The sequence below is a fragment of the Jaculus jaculus genome, chromosome 12 (genome assembly GCF_020740685.1).
Source record: "Jaculus jaculus isolate mJacJac1 chromosome 12, mJacJac1.mat.Y.cur, whole genome shotgun sequence".
In the NCBI taxonomy this organism is placed as follows: domain Eukaryota; kingdom Metazoa; phylum Chordata; class Mammalia; order Rodentia; family Dipodidae; genus Jaculus; species Jaculus jaculus.
This window is the reverse complement of record NC_059113.1, coordinates 61,148,578-61,166,314: the sequence shown is the minus strand read 5'-3', so window position 1 is coordinate 61,166,314 and position 17,737 is coordinate 61,148,578. Positions and strand designations below refer to the sequence as shown.

At 42.8% G+C, this 17,737-nt stretch overlaps 1 protein-coding gene across 1 annotated transcript; it reads left to right on the top strand.

Annotated features, from left to right (window-relative positions):
- The first annotated feature begins 9,739 nt into the window (after positions 1-9,739).
- LOC123453765 (metaxin-3-like) lies at positions 9,740-10,617 on the top strand. Its single transcript, XM_045131753.1, is given in 2 exon segments — positions 9,740-9,888; positions 9,890-10,617. Coding segments are annotated over 2 exon segments (855 nt in total). The 3' UTR covers positions 10,596-10,617.
- The last annotated feature ends 7,120 nt before the right edge of the window (positions 10,618-17,737 follow it).

The window sequence follows — 17,737 nt, the reverse complement described above, 5'->3', positions numbered from 1 at the left end:
GGGAAATGATGAGGTCCTGGGAGCCTCTTGGAATGGAACTTTCTCACTGAGACACCAGGCTGGTGACACTGAGTGGGGGTGGAGGGAGGGGTATGTGCCTGCAGGCATTGTGAAACCTCTCTTCAGAGAGGAAGCATAGGCAGGTTAGACACATTTCCTGTGCATACTTGCATTTTCACATCATCCAAGAACAGACAGCATGGTGGGTAGATGACGGCTGCCTCTGCTCAGCAGCAGCTGCGCAGTGATCCTCACCAGCACCCCAACTCCACCCTCCTTAAAGCCCAACAGAGAGCTGGTCAAGGAAAATAGTACTACTGGGTTGGGGATGCTACGGAAGCATGAAAAAAAGAATATGGGCCCGGTGGCGCTCACCTTTAACCCTAGCTCTTAGGAAGCAGAGGTAGGAGGATCCCTGTGAGTTCTAGGCCACCCTGAGACTACATAGTGAATTCCAGGTCAGCCTGGGCTACAGCAAGACTCTACCTCGAAAAACCAAAAAAGAAGAAGGAGGAGGAGGAGGAGGAGGAGAAAAAAGGAAGAGGAGGAGGAGGAGGAGTAGAATATGGGTGGTAAAAAGAAGATAGGAAAAAACGAGGCAGTCCCCTCTTGAGAGAGAAGAAAGGCAGATATAGAGAATGGGCACTTCAGAGCTTCTTGCCAGTGTATCTGAACTCCACATGCATGTGCCACTTTGTGTAGCTGGCTTTACATGGCTATTGGGGAATCAAACCTGGACCATTAGGCTTTGTAAGCAAGCACCTTTAACCACTTAACCATCTCCCTAGCACCAATTTATACTTTTTTTTTTAGTTTTTCCAGGTAGGTCTCTGAGTGCTAGGATTAAAGGCATGCAACACCAAGCCCAGCCAGTTTATACATTTACAAAATATATTTTATTTATTTTTATTTATTTATTTATGAGAGGCAGAGAAAGAGACAGATAGAGAGAAAGAAGATTGGTGCTCCAGGACCTCTAGCCCCTGCAAACAAACTGCAGATGCATGTGCCACCATGTGTATCTGGCTTTATGTGGGTACTGGGGAATTGAACCTGGGTCCTTAGGCTTTGCAGGAAAGTGTCTTAACCACTGAACCATCCCTCCTGGCCCAGTTTATACATTTCTATGTCATGTGAATTAAAAAAAATTATTGACAACTTTCATAATTATAGACAATAAACCATGGTAATTCCCTCCCCTCCCCCCACATTCTTCTTTGCAACTCCACTCTCCATCATATCACCTCCTCCTCTCAATTAGTCTCTCTTTTATTTTGATGTCGTCATTTTTTCCTCCTATTATACTGGTCTTGTTGTAAGTAGTACTGGGTACTGTGAAGTCATGGTTATCCAGGCCATTCTGTGTCTGGAAGAGTGCATCGTAAGCAGTCCTATCCTTCCTTTGGCTCTTACATTCTTTCCACCACCTTGCCTTCAATGGACCCTGAGATTTGGAAGGTGTGATAGAGACATTTTAGTGCTGAGTGCTCCTCTGTCACTTCTCAGCACTATGGTGCCTTCTGAGTCATCCCAAAGCCACCACCATCTGAAAAGAGAAGCTTCTCTAACCAAAAGTGAGAGCAGCATTAATATATGGGTATGAATGTTAAGAGAAGTGCTTACTGGGCAGTTTGGCGAGCATAACATAAACATTTAGTCAGACACCAGCAGGCTTTACACCCCTAGGGTTAATGACTTCCCCCATAATAGGTTTTCAATAGCAGGCATGTATTCCCTCCAGTGAAGCAGGCCTCCAGTCCAATTAGAGAGTGGTTGGTTTCCCCCATAACAGACATGCCACTACTGCATCCATTGGCTCATTTGGCCTGGCTGGACAAATTTAAGGCTTAAAGTCTCCACTGTTGTTTATCTCCACTGATGACTTCTCTCTCTTCCATGGAGCTTCATGCTGTCAGCTGGTCTACATGGGTGAGGGGGAGTGGTTTCAGCTCAGCTCTAGCTTGATTTCTCAGTGACCTTGCAGCCCAAGCTTGTGGAGTCTTCAACAATAGGGTCTTACTATCTATTCCTGGTGGGGTACCAGGGATCTCCCTAGCCAACAACTCACTGGAAGGTATCCCATCCCTGACACTGAAATTTTTATAGTAACAATCTATGGCTTATGGGTGTGCCATTGTCCAAAAAAGTGGGTTTCCATATAAATTATTCATACCCTTGTAGATTTTGATTAACTGTCCCCCAGCCTTTCCTTTACTTAATCTCTTCCCCTAACCTCACTTAGACCTTTCCACTCCCAGTAATTTGTTCTTCTACTTATATACATACAATATCATCCCCTTATATCCCCTTTCTACCCTTTCTACCTTACTAGCCTCTGTTACTGAGTTTTATTCTAACTCATACACAAGTCCAAACATTTGTTGCTAGGATCCTCTTGAGAATATTTTTTTGTTGTTTGTTTTTTTGAGGTAGGGTCTTACTGTAGCCCAGGCTGACCTGGAATTCACTATGTAATCTCAGAATAGCCTCAAACTCACAGCAATCCTTCTACCTCTGCCTCCCGAGTGTTGGGATTAAAGGCGTGCATCACCACGCCCAGATGAATTTTATTTTATTTTATTTACTTATATGAGAGAGAGAGAGAAAGAGGCAGAGAGAGAGAGAGAGAGAGGATGGGCACACCAGGGTCTCCAGCCGCTGCAAATGAACTCTAGACACATATGCCATTTTGTGCATCTGTTTTATGTGGGTCCTGGGGAATCAAACCTTAGCTTTTTGGTTTTGCAGGCAAGTGCCTTAACCATTAATCCATCTATCCTTGTATGATTCTTTTTCTTACAATAAAATGTATAACTTTAGCATTTAAAATACAATAATAAAAAAATAACATGGGCTGGAGAGATGGCTTAGTGGTTAAGTGCTTGTCTGTGAAGCCTAAGAACCCTGGTTCAAGGCTTAATTCCCCATGTTAGCCAGATGCACAAGGGGCACACACATCTGGAGTTCGTTTGCAGTGGCTGGAGGCCCTGGTGTGTGTATTCTCCCTCTCTCTCTCTCTCTCTCTCTCTCTCTCTCTCTGTCACTCTCAAATAAATAAAAATAAACAAAAAAATTTATTTAAAAAAAACTATAATGTGTCGGGTGTGCTGATGTAATCCCAGCCCTCAGGAGGCAGATGTAAGAGGATTATCGTGAGTTCAAGGCCACCCTGAGACTACATCGTGAATTCCAGGTCAGACTGAGCTACAGTGAGACCCTACCTCAAAAAACAAAAACAAAACAATAACAACAATAACAAAAAAAAAAAAAAAAACGCAGAAAGCTGGGAGATGGCTCAGTGGGTAAAGTGTGACACAAGTGGGAGGGACCTGAGTTCAATCCCCAGAACCGCACAAAGCCAGACTCTGTGTCTCAGGTGTTGTAACCCTACAATGCCTAGGGTGAGAAAGGAGGCAGAGACAAGAGAATGCCAGAAGCTAGCTTAGAGAATGGCACAGTGAACAAGAAATCCTGCCTCAAGGCCAGGCACTCAGGAGCCAGAGGTAAGAGGATCACCATGAGTTTGAGGCCACTCTGAGATTACATAGTGAATTCCAGGTCAGCCTGTGGTAGAGTGAGACCCTACCTCAAAAAACAAACAAACAATTTTTCTTTTTTAATTTGGGTTTGGGCTGGAGAGATGGCTTAGTGGTTAAGGTGCTTGTCTGCAAAGCCAAAGGAGCCAGGTTCAATTCTCCAAGACCCATGTAAGCCAGATACACAAGGGGGCACATGCATTTGGACTTTGCAGTGGCTAGAGCCCCTGGTGTGCCCATTCTCTCTCTCTCTCAAATAAATAAATAAATAAATATTTAAAAAAATTAAGAATTGGGGTCATGCCTCTGTGGTATAGCACTTGCAAAGCCTGTGCAAGGCTCACTCCCCAGTGTGAAAGAAAAGGGAGGAGCAAGCATAAAAACATTAAAGCCACAAGAACATAGAGGAACTGGATTTCTTGTGGGGCAATGGGACTCTTTTTTTTTGGTGTGTGTAAATATGTGTTTTCCTATGCATGTAGGAACATACATGTGTGGGTACACATGCTTGTGTGTGTGACGGCCAGAGGTTGGTGTCTTAAGACAGTTCCACTACGCTGGGATGAAACAGCCAACCAAACACAGTTTTGTGGGAGGAAGGGATTTATTTCAAGTTTACTGATCCAGGGGGCGTTTCCTCAATGGTAGAAGAAGCTGACTCCCTTTTATAAATCCAAGCAGAGAGAGGGAAAACCACTAGTACCCAGCAAACACCAAAACTCAGCAGCATGAACCAGCAGCAAGCAGGAACCCCAGAACTCAGACTGCTCTTTATACCTTTGAGCTGTAATTCAGATCTGCCCCCAAGTACATGCCCCCTCCAGCAGGCTGCTGGACACTTAAGCAGGAAGTTTAAAACCTTAATAATAAAAAAAAATACTTGCTAGCTGGGCATGGTGGTGCATGCCTTTAATCCCAGCATTTGGGAGGCAGAGGTAGGAGGATTGCCATGAGTTCAAGGCCACCCAGAAAATACATAGTGAATTCCAGGTCAGCCTGGGCTAGAGCAAGACCCTAGCTTGGGAAAAAAAAAAAAAAAAAGCTAAGGGCAAACTTTCAAACTACCACAGTTGGCATCAGGTGTCCTTCTCAATTTGTTGTTGTTGTTGTTTGTTTTTTCAAGGTAGGGCCTCACTTTAGCCCAGGCTAACCTAGCATTCACTCTATAGTCCTAGACTGGCCTCAAACTCACACTGATCCTCCTATATCTGCCTCTTAAGTGTTGAGATTAAAGGTGTGTGCCACCCCCAAGGTGCCTTCCTCTATAGCTTTCCATTTACTGAGGCAGGATCTCTCACTTGAACCTAGACCTCCTCAATTTTCTTCATCTACTTCACCAGCTTTTCTCTTGGGAATCCCCTGAATGACTTCCCAGCATGGAGATCACCAGTGGGCCACCACACCCTCTGCTCACTGGGATTACAGGTGGGCTGCCATGCCCAACTGGCATTTATGTGGGTACTGAGGAGCTGAACTCCACTCCTCATGCTTGAGCAGCAAGCACTTTAACCATTGAGCCATCTGCCCAGCCTCTAAGACTTCCATTCTACTTATGTGGATGATTCCTGCTCTACGTATCAGGTCATCTCCAGAGCCACCACCCCAGGGGAGGCTTTCCTAACGGATCTTCCCTTCCTACAGCCAGCTGCATCCTGGCTTCTAACTAGAGGACCTTTGCCTCTGTTCAATGAAGATCAAATACCTTAGATCCCTTTTTAAAAATTATTTATTTATTTGAGACAGAGAGAATTGGCACACCAGGGCCTCCAGCCACTGCAAATGAACTCCAGATGCATGCACCACCTTCTGCATCTTAGGTGGGTCCTGGGGAATCAAAATGAGGTACTTTGGCTTTGCAAGCCAGTGCCTTAGCCGCTAAGCCATCTCTCCAGCCCTATTTATTTATTTATTTTAGGAGCCAATGGAATGGCTCCTAAATGGCTAATCTTTATTGGAAAGAAAATAAAACTTTACAGCATATTCTGAGTAAGTTAGTGCAGGCACTCAGTGGACCATCTGGTGGGGCAACAGCTTGTGGTGGGCTCCACAGTTTGGGCATCACTGAGTCTCTCTGTGAAGCTAGAACCAGATGACAATGGAGTCATCCTCTTCACAGATGCAGCCGACTAATAGCTAGTTGGTGATGGATGGTACTAAACTAGGGTCTTCCTTAGTGCCTGAAACTGCCTTTGGGGGAAACATATTGTATGGGTCCAGGCTCTTCTGAGAAGATATCATGATCGCCCTCTGCAGCCCAGTAGCCTGCTCCCCATCAGTAGAAACACCACCTGGGCAACATGCCCAAAGCCCCCCCCCCATGCCCCTCACCCCGCTCTGCGAAGCAATCTTTTTTTTCTTTCTTTCTTTTTTTTTTATTAACATTTTCCATGATTATAAAATATATCCCATGGTAATTCCCTCTCTCCCCACCCCCACACTTTCCCATTTGAAATTCCATTCTCCATCATATTACCTCCCCATTACATTCATTGTAATTACATATGCACAATATCAACCTATTAAGTATCCTCTTCCCTTCCTTTCTCTACCCTTTATGTCTCCTTTTTAACTTACTGGCCTCTGCTACTAAGTATTTTCATTCTCACGCAGAAGCCCAATCATCTGTAGCTAGGATCCACATATGAGAGAGAACATGTGGCGTGCGAAGCAATCTTGAAGCCATCTCGCCCACCACTATTTTTCATTTTTTCAAGGTAAGGCCTCGCTCTAGGCCAGGCTGACCTGGGGTTTGCTATGCAGTCTCAGGAGGCTGGCCTCAAACTCACAGTGATCCTCCTAACAAGTGCTAGGATTAAAGGCATGTGCCATCACATCTGCTTCCTACCTTCCTTTCTTCCTTCCTTCCTTTTCTTTTCTTTTCTCCACCCCCCCCCCCAGAGATTTATTTATTTTGGGGCTTTTTTTTTTTTTAATTTGAGAGAGGGAAGGAGACAGAGAGAGAGAGAATGGGCACGCCAGGGCCTCCAACCACCACAAACAAATTCCAGATGCATGTGCCACCTTGTGTATCTGGCTTACGTAGGTCCTAGGAAAACAAACCTGGGTCCTTTGGCTTTGCAGGCAAGTGGTGGAGTTCATTACCCCGTTGAAAGAAGCTCTAAAAACATACAGGCAGAACAGAATGGCTTGAAGAAAGCCTCCAAGCAAAAGGAGGACAAAGATTAAAACAAACAAAAAAAAAAAAACAGATTAGCAAGACAAGAGCAGGAATGAAAACAACGATGAAGTGAAGTAAGACTGGAAGAACAGAACCAGGAGGAGGAAGCAGACAGCTGAGCGGTAGGGCAGGAGGACTGTGACACCACAGAAGTTACCAGCATGAAACGTCTCTGTGTGTTTGTGAAGTTTTCCCCTGTGGGCAGAGTGGTCATAGGCACAAGGATCAAAGACCAAAATAAGAAACGACCAGAACATCTGGTTAAGATGGCGGTGTAGGTACCACGCCACAGCAGCCTAGGGGAGAAAAAGACCAAAAAAAACTCAGCAAAATACACACGCTTACTAAAAAGTGAGGTGTATAGGAAATTGAAGCAGCAGTGGAGAAGTAGAAGAGATCCAGAGCATCCAGAGCCTGCACAGGCCGGCAAAAGCAGCTCTGGCGGCAGCGCACCAGAAAGCCGCCAGACTCGGCTCGAGCCGCAGGAAAAGCCAGGTGCAGGAGTTTCCCCTCACACCGCGCTCTCCGCAACTCAGGAAACGTGAAGGGAGAGCAGCAGTGAGCAGTGGAGGAGAAGACCACAAGGTAGAAGAACACGTGGAGCAGCAAGAGAACCAGAGCAGCTGCAGCTCCCTCCCTTCCCCCACCGCCTGTCCCCAGCTTCAGCGAACAGAGCAGCGGTCCTGGGACCTGGCCATACCAACTTGAGCCAACAGCAGGACCCAAGCAGGAGCAGAGTCCGGCAGCAACATCAGCAGCTCCAGCACCAGTAACAGTGGCCCCAGCAGCAGCAGATCCAGTAGCGGCAGCAGCAGCATCAGCTTCAGTGGCAGCAGCAGTAGTGTACCCAGAAGCAGCAGCTTCAGCAACAGCAGTGGCTCCAGCAGTGGCAGCTACAGCAGCAGCAGCAGAGGTAGCAGCAGCAGTGGACCCAGCAGCAGCAGCAGCTTCAGCAGCAGCGGCGACAGACCCAGCAGCGGCAGCTTTAGCAGCAGCAGTTCCAGCAGTGGGGGTGCTGATCTACAGGGCCACACTTGCCAGGCTCAGTTTGCCCCACAGGAAAAGCCACTGCCCAGCTCCAGAAATCAGAACAGCAGCCCAATGACCCAGGCAGCAACTTGACTGAGACCAAAATCATCCAAGGTAAATGGGATTGCACCAGGGAAGGGTCTCACTTGGTCACAAGCTGACTTGGATCCCTCAACAGACCAGAAATCTTAACCTCTTTGTTGATAGAGGATCTGGTCATTATAATAACTACTCTTGCATACATACTTGGGGCTGTTTTTGATTGAATGTGTACAGTGTTTAGTTAAATTTTAGAATCAACCTGTATTTTATTCTACTCAGCCTACTTGAATACTCCCATAGCAGGGAAACTCAACCCCTTGGAACACTTTTGTAGATACTCTGAGAGTCTTAAGAGCCACACCTAACACCTTAAGCTCCTACCATGAAAATATATAACATCAAATCAATTGATACAGCTAAGAAAATCCAAGCATTAACTTAATCCAAGATGCAAAAATATATACATTATAACACAAGAAACACTAAAAAGCAAGACGATATAAATCCACCTAAAAGTATTAATGCATCAGAAATGACCTCCAGTGAAAACGAGTTAGGGAAATGCTTGAGAAAGATTTCAAAAGAATGATTGTAAATATGTTCATAGAGGTCAAAGAACAAATCAAAGGACTCAAAGAAGAAATCAAAGGAATCAAAGAGGAAATCAAAGAAGATGCAGGACACAAATTTAATGAAATAAAGAAGACAATACAAGTCATAAGTAAGGAAATAGAAATAATAAAGAAAAACCACTCAGAATTACTAGCAATGAAGAACACAGTTAATGAAATAAAAAACTCTGTAGAAAATCTCACCAGTAGAATGGATGAAGGAGAGGACAGAATATCTAAGCTAGGAGACCAGGCAGCAGATCTAATACAGGCCAACAAAGAGAAAGACAAACTTATAGAAAAGTATGAGTGAGAATTTCAAGATATTCGGGACAGTATGAAAAGATCAAATATAAGAATTCAGGGCATGGTAGAAGGGGAAGAATTCCACTCCAAAGGCATAGTAGGCATCTTCAACAAAATCATAGAAGAAAACTTCCCCCAAATTGGGAAGGAGGTGCCAATGCAGATACAGGAAGCCTTTAGAACCCCAGCCAGACAAAACCTGGAAAGAACCTCTCCTCGCCATGTTATACTCAAACTTCCAAACACACAAACCAAAGAAAAAATATTGAAAGCAGTTAGAGAGAAAAATCAAGTTACCTACAAAGGCAAGCCCATCAGGATTACAGCAGATTATTCAGTACAAACTTTAAAAGCCAGAAGGGCTTGGAGTGATATATTACAAGTTCTGAAAGATAACAACTGTCAACCAAGGTTACTTTATCCTGCAAAGTTATCCATTCAAATAGATGGAGAAATAAGGACATTCCATGACAAAAGCAGGTTAAAGGAGTATTTGAAGACAAAACCAGCTCTACAGAAAATATATGATAGAATCCTCCATGCTGAACAAAAGGAAAAGTACACATATAAGGAACCTAGAAAAAACAAGCAATACTCAAATACTAGTTAACACAAGAGAGCACAGGTAGAACTGGAACCACAAAAAAAAAAAAAAAAAAAAAAAGGCAAACATAAGATACGCACCTTTCAATAATATCTCTTAATATCAACGGCCTTAATGCCCCAACGAAAAGACATAGGTTTGCAGACTGGGTTAAAAAGCAGAATCCGGGCTGGAGAGATGGCTTAGCAGTTAAACGCTTGCCTGTGAAGCCTAAGGACCCCGATTCGAGGCTCGATTCCCTAGGAGCCACGTTAGCCAGATGCACAAGGGGGCGCACGCGTCTGGAGTTCGTTTGCAGAGGCTGGAAGCCCTGGCTCGCCCATTCTCTCTCTCTCCCTCTATCTGTCTTTCTCTCTGTGTCTGTCGCTCTCAAATAAATAAATAAAAAAATTTAAAAAAAAATTTAAAAAAAAGAAAGAAAGAAATTAGAAAGATGGCGGCCCCCTTGGAGCTGAGCTGCTGGGGCGGCGGCTGGGGGCTGCCGTGGGTACACAGCGAGTGCCTGGTGGTGATGTCTTATGCCAAATTTTCTGGTGCACCCTTGAAAGTCAGTGTTATAGATAACACCTGGAGAGGTTCACGAGAAGTATAATGCTGATTATGAACTTTCAGCAAAACAAGGGGCAGATACACTGGCATACATTGCTCTCCTGGAAGAGAAACTTCTCCCGGCTGTGCTTCACACATTCTGGGTTGAGAGTGACAATTACTTTACTGTGACGAAGCCATGGTTTGCTTCACGGATTCCTTTTCCCTTGAATTTAATTCTGCCTGGGAAGATGTCAAGGGGAGCACTTAACAGAATACTCCTGACGAGAGGAGAGCCTCCTCTCTACCGTCTCCAAGAAGTGGAAGCACAGATATACAGAGATGCCAGGGAGTGCCTAAATCTTCTGTCAAACAGATTGGGAACATCTCAGTTTTTCTTTGGAGATACGCCTTCTACCTTGGATGCCTATGTGTTTGGTTTTCTTGCGCCTCTTTATAAAGTACGGTTCCCTAAAGTTCAGCTACAGGAACATCTGAAGCAGCTCTTCAACCTGTGTCGCTTTTGTGATGACATACTAAGCAGTTACTTTAGGCTCGGAGGCGTCTCTCCAACTGGACAAGAAGTAGTAGATGCAAACCTGCAGAAACTCACACAGCTTGTAAATAAGGAATCCAACTTGATTGAGAAGATGGATGACAATCTTCGCCAAAGCCCTCAGCTTCCTCCTCGGAAGCTTCCAGCCCTCAAGCTGACACCAGCTGTAGAAGAGAGTAATTCCTTACAGTGTCTGTCACCGTGACAATCGTTGGCTTTTTGTGCGTGTGTTCAGAGTCTTACACATGGTTGCTGTAGTCACACAAAGTGCATGAAGGTTAAAAGAAAATGCTGTTGAGAGATATAAGGAAGACTAAAACAGAGGAACTTTCTGTAACCTTTTTTATTAGAAAGCTTGTATTTTAGCTTGCACTGCATTTTACATAAAGCTGAATGCTAAGTGAACTTGGAGGGCGGGATAAAAACACATTGTACTGTATGTAAGAAAATCTTGCCTTCATTGCAGCGATCTTTGCCTTTGGTTCAGATTCTGCTGACCAGAAACTACAATTCTATTCTGAATGTGCTTTGTAATTTATTCATAATTAATTTATTAACCTAGTTTTCATAGACCTGTCTGAATACATAATGTGTAGCTGTTTGGCTGAAAAAAAAAAAAAGAAATTAGAAAGGTCGCAAGTAAATGACCTAAGGCTTCACCTTAAAGCCTTGGAAAAAGAAGAACAAGGTAAACCAGAAATCAGTAGGTGGGAAGAAATAATAAAGGTTAGGGCAGAAATTAATGCAATAGAAACAAAACAAAACAAAAAAAATCCAAAGAATTAATGAAACAAAGAGTTGGTTCTTTGAAAGGATAAACAAGATTCATAAACCCTTAGCAAATCTGACCAAAAGAAAGAGAGAAGAGACACAAATTAATAAAATCAGAGATGAAAAAGGTAACATCACAACAGATTCCAGAGAAATTCCAAAACTCATAGGGACATACTATAAAAGCATATACTCCACAAAGTATGAAAATCTGAAAGAAATGGATGATTTCCTTGATTTATATGACCTACCTAAATTAAATCAAAATGAGATTAATCATTTAAATAGACCTATAACAAACATGGAGATCCAAACAGTTATCAATAATCTTCCAACTAAAAAAAGCCCAGGCCCAGATGGATTCACTGCTGAATTTTACCAGACCTTTAAGGAAGAGCTAACACCATTGCTTCTTAAGCTTTTCCAGGAAATAGAAAAAGAAGGAATTCTACCAAACTCCTTCTATGAGGCCAGCATCATCCTGATACCAAAACCAGGTAAAGATAAAACAAGAAAAGAAAATTACAGACCAATCTCCCTCATGAACATATATGCAAAAATTCTCAACAATATATTGGCAAACAGAACACAACAGTATATTAAAAAGATCATTCACCCTGACCAAGTAGGCTTTATCCCAGAGATGCAGGTATGGTTCAATATATGCAAATCTATAAATGTAATACATTATATAAATGGGTTGAAGGACAAAAATCACATGATCATCTCATTAGACGCAGAGAAAACATTTGACAAAATCCAACATCCCTTCATGATAAAAGTCCTACAGAGATTGGGAATAGAAGGAACATATCTCAATATAATAAAAGCTATTTATGACAAGCCTACAGCCAACATATTACTAAATGGGGAAAAACTGGAAGCTTTTCCACTAAAATCAGGAACAAGACAAGGGTGTCCACTGTCCCCACTTTTATTTAATATAGTTTTGGAAGTCTTAGTCATAGCAATAAGGCAAGAGACACACATAAAAGGGATACAAATTGGAAAGGAAGAGATCAAGTTATCATTATTTGCAGATGACATGAATCTATACATAAAGGACCTTAAAGACTCTACTAGCAAACTGTTAGAGCTGATAAAAACTTACAGCCATGTAGCAGGATACAAAATAAATACACAGAAATCAGTAGCCTTCATATATGCTAACAACAAGCACACAGAGGATGAAATCAGAGAATCACTGCCATTCACAATTGCATCAAAAAAAATAAAGTACCTTGGAATAAACCTAACCAAGTAAGTAAAGAATCTCTACAATGAGAACTTTAAAACACTCAAGTGAGAAATTGCAGAAGACACTAGAAAGTGGAGAAACATTCCTTGTTCCTAGATTGGAAGAATCAATATTGTGAAAATGGCAATCTTACCTAAAGCAAACTGCACATTTATTGCAATCCCTATCAAAATTCCAAAGGCATTCTTCATGGAAATAGAAAAAAACTATCCAAAAATTCATTTGGAATCACAAAAAACCTCGAATAACTAAAATAATACTGAGCAACAAAAATAAGTCAGGAGGTATCACCATACCTGATTTTAACCTATATTACAGAGCCATAGTAACAAAAACAGTGTGGTACTGGTACAAAAACAGACATGTAGATCAGTGGAATGGAATAGAGGATGCAGATGTAAGTCCAGGTAGCTATAGCCACCTGATATTCAATAAAAATGCCAAAAATACTCATTGGAGAAAAGACAGCCTCTTCAGCAAATGGTGTTGGGTAAACTGGATATATATCTGTAGAAGGATGAAAATAGATTCTTCTCTCTCTCCATGCACAAGAATTAAGTCCAAATGGATGAAAGACCTTAACATCAGACCTGAAACTCTGAAACTGCTAGAGGAAAAAGTAGGGGAAACCCTTCAACATATTGGTCTTGGCAAAGACTTTCTGAATACAACCCCAATTGCTCAGGCAATAAAACCACAGATTAATCACTGGGACCTCATGAAATTACAAAGATTTTGCACTGTAAAGGACACAGTGAATAAAGCAAAGAGGCAACCTATAGAATGGGAAAAAAGTCTTTGCCAGCTATCCATCTGATAGAGGATTAATATCTAGGATATACAAATAACTCAAAAAGTTAAATAATACTGTGGTGTAACTCCATAGTGCATGACCCATTTACATCAACAAGGAGGGGCCATTGGGAGGGGGTAGGTCATGGATGAGCCTAAACAATGGTACCAAACTGCCTGTATTTGCTGAAAAGAAAACTAATAAATTAAATTTTATTAAAAAGTTAAATAATAAGGAATCAAACAAGCCAATCAAAAAATGGGCTATGGAGCTAAATAGAGCATTCTCAAAGGAAGAAATATGAATGGCATATAAGGATCTTAAAAAATGTTCTATGTCACTAGCCATCAGGGAAATACAGATTAAAACTACATTGAGATTCCATCTCACTCCTGTCAGATTGGCCACCATCATGAAAACAAATGATCATAAATGTTGGCAGGGATGTGGAAAAAGAGGAACCCTTCTACACTGCTGGTGGGAATGCAATCTGGTCCAGCCATTGTGGAAATCAGTGTGGAGGTTCCTAAAACAGCTAAAGATTGATCTACCATATGACTCAGCTATAGCACTCCTAGGCGTATATCCGAAGGGCTCATCTCATTTCCTTAGAAGTACATGCTCAACCATGTTTATTGCTGCTCAATTTATAATAGCTGGGAAATGGAACCAGCCTAGATGTCCCTCAACAGATGAGTGGATAATGAAGATGTGGCACATTTATACAATGGAGTTCTACTCTGCAGTAAAGAAAAATGAAGTTACGAAATTTGCAGAAAAATGATTGGATCTGGAAAGGATTATACTAAGTGAGGTAACCCAGGCCCAGAAATCCAAGCGCCACATGTTCTCCCTCATAGGTGGATCCTAGCTAAAGATGATTGGGCTTCTGCGTGAGAAGGAAAATGCTTAGTAGCAGAGGCCAGTAAGTTAAAAAGGAGATAAAAAGGGAAGAGAAAGGAAGGGAGGAGGGTACTTAATAGGTTGATATTGTATATATGTAAGTACAATGACTAAGATGGGAGGTAATATGATGGAGAATGGAATTTCAAAAGGGAAAGTGTGGGGAGGGGGAGGGAGGGAATTACCATGGGATATTTTTTTATAATCATGGAAAATGTTAATAAAAATTAAAAAAAAAAAAAAACGACCAGAAGTTAGCCAGGCATGGTGGTGCACGCCTTTAATCTCAACACTCGGGAGGCAGAGGTAGGAGGATCGCCATGAGTTCAAGGCCACCCTGAGACTCCATAGTGAATTCCTCGTCAGCCTGGGCTAGAGAGAGACCCTATCTCAAAAAGCCAAAAAAAAAAAAAAAAAAAAAAAAAAAAAAAGACCAGAAGAAAGACCCTATTGCTTAAGACTCCAAATACTTGGGCTGCAAGGCCACTGAGAAATCTTGCTGCATCTGAGCTGATAACCTCCTCCATGTAAACCAGCTGACAGCAGGCAGAAGCCATTCTGCATGCAGTTCAATGGGAGAGAGAGAAATCACCAGTAAGAATACTCAACAGTGGACACTGCAAGCCTCATATTTGGCCAGCCAGGCCAAATGAGCCAACGGGTACAACAGTGGCACGTCTGTTATGGGGAAACCGACTGCCCTCTAATTGGACTGGAGGCCTGCTCCATGGGAGAGAATACATCCCTGATACTGAAAACTTAAAACAGGGGTAGTCATGAGCCATAGGGGTTTAACGTCTGTTGTTGTCTGGCCAAATGTATATACTATACTTATCAAACTGCCCAGTAAGCACTTCTCTTAATGTTCACACCCTTATATTAATGCTAGTCTCACTTTTGGTAGAGAATATTCTCTTTTCAGATGGCAATGACCTTGGAACAACTCAGAAGGTATCATGATGATGGAAAGAAATGACTGCAGTGCTCAGTACTGCAACATCTGTATCACACCTTCCAAGGCTCAGGGTCTAATGCGGAAGAGGCGGCAGAAAGAATGTAAGAGCCAACGGAAGGGCAGGACTCCATACAACATGCTCCCTCCAGACACAAAATGGCCTGGATATCCATGGCCTCACAGTACCTGACACTACCTGCATAAGACCATCATAAGAGAAAGAAAAGATCATGACATCGAAAGTAAAAGAGAGACTGATTTGAGATGGCGAGGGGAGTTTCAAAGGGGTAAGTGGGGGGAGGGAGGGTATTACCATGGGGTATTTTTTATAATCATGGAAGTTGTTAATAAAAAAATAAAAATAGGGCTGGAGAGATGGCTTAGCGGTTAAGCGCTTGCCTGTGAAGCCTAAGGACCCGGTTCGAGGCTCTGTTCCCCAGGTCCCACGTTAGCCAGATGCACAAGGGGGCGCATGCGTCTGGAGTTCGTTTGCAGAGGCTGGAAGCCCTGGCGCGCCCATTCTCTCTCTCTCCCTCTATCTGTCTTTCTCTCTGTGTCTGTCGCTCTCAAATAAATAAATAAAAATAAAAAAAATTAAAAAATAAAAATAAATAATTTTTTTAAATGACCAGAAGTATGAAAAACAGCCATTTTCAGAGCCAGAGCATCTGAGTAGCAGAATCCTGTTTTGCTTAGTCAGTCTGAAGGTTTTGATTTTTTAATACAATGGATTCTGAATGACTGTTTAAATTTTATATCTCTTGTAAAAATATTTTCATCAAGCCAGGTGTGATGGCACATGTCTTTGATCCCAGAACTTGGAAGGCAGAGGTAGGAGGATCGCCATGAGTAGTTCAAGGCCACCCTGAGACTACATAGTGAATTCCAGGTCAGTCTGAGCTAGAGTGAGAACCTACCTCAAAGAACAAACAAACAAAATTATTGCTGGGCATGGTAGCTCACACCTTTAATCTCAGCACTGTGGTGGATCACTGTGGGTTCAAGGCCAGCCTGAGACTACATAATGAATTCCAGTCAGCTTGGTCTAGAGTGAGACCCTACTTCAAAAAAAAAAAAACCAAAAAAGGTCCTGGAGAGATGGCTTAGTCGTTAAAGCACGTGCCGGCAAAGCCAAAGGTCCCAGGTTTGATTCCCCAGTACCCATGTAAAGCTGGATGCACAAGATAGTGCTTACATCTGGAGTTCATTTGCAGTGGCGAGGGGCCCTGGTGTGCCCATCTCTCTCTTTTTCTGTCTCTCTCAAATAAATGAATTAAATATTTTTTTAAAAAGACCCCCCGCAAAAAAAAGAAGAAATATGGGCTGGGGCAATAGCTCACCATTTAAAGGCACTTGCTAGTAAAACCTGCCAGCCAGGGTTTAATTTCCCAGCACCCATATAAGGAGAATGCAGTAAGTGGAGTAAGTGTTTGCCTGCAGTGGCAAAATGGCCCTGGTGTGCCTGTAGGGTCTCACTGTTGCCCAGGCTGACCTGGGACTCACTTCAAGACTGGCATTGAACTCACAGGGACTCTCCTTCTGCCTCAGGATTGTTGAGATTAAAAGCATTTGCCACCATACCCAGCTATTTGTTGTTGTTATTTTTAAGTATATTTTATTTATTTATTTATTTGAGAGAGAAAGCGGCAGAGAAAGAGAGAAGGAGAGAATGGGCATGCCAGGGCCTCCAGCCATTGCAAATCAACTCTAGATGCATGCACCCCCTTGTGCATATGGCTTACTTGGGTCCTGGAGAATCGAACCAGGATCCTTTGGCTTTGCAGGCAAATGCCTTAACTGCTAAGCCATCTCTCCAGCCCTGTGGGGTTTTTTTTTTTTTGTTGTTGTTGTTTGTTTGTTTGTTTTACCAGGCTCTTCAGTCAGTCCAGCACACCTGTTCTCTATCATGGAATGCACATATCCTGAAGTTCTTTGCTCAGATACCTCCTACTTCCTAGCACCTACAGCCCCTACTATATTAATCTTGATTTTGTTTTTTAGAAGTAGGAGGAAATCAATATATTTAATTAAAAAATTAAGCCTAAGGCTGGGTGTGGTGGCGCACGCCTTTAATTCCAGCACTAGGGAGGCAGAGGTAGGAAGATCGAGGATCACCATGAGTTCAAGGCCAGCCTGAGACTACATAGTTAATTCTAGGTCAGCCTGAGCTAGAGTGAGACCCTACCTTGAAAAACCCAAAATTAATAAGTAAAATAAAACAAAAAATTAAGCCTAGATCAGATACTCACTCCAGGGACTCACTGAAAACCCCAACCTGGGTCTCAAGGTAGGCTTCTCAACACCCTCTTGCTTCCCAGGACAGAGTTCCACCTTCCTTTGTTTTCTTTGAAGGGTTAATAGCTTTCCCTGAAAACCTTAGGGAACTAAAGAGTTAATAACTATCCCCAAGGGTAGAAGGCCATAAAAGAAACAACAGAGGAATTCAGTCCAACTCCCCTGATTGATGGACTCCCCTTGGCTCAGATGGCCTTGAAGGACCAGAAATCATCTGGGTACCCTCCCTTAGACAATCCTGGCTGCAGACGCTTATTTGGAGCAGGGACACGAACAGTACAGGTTCCTTATCTACAGTACTGGGCACAGTCTGTTTTTCTTAGGCTCCTCCTTCTAAGCTTGCACCCTGGCCTAGCCCAGTGCTTCAGTCTT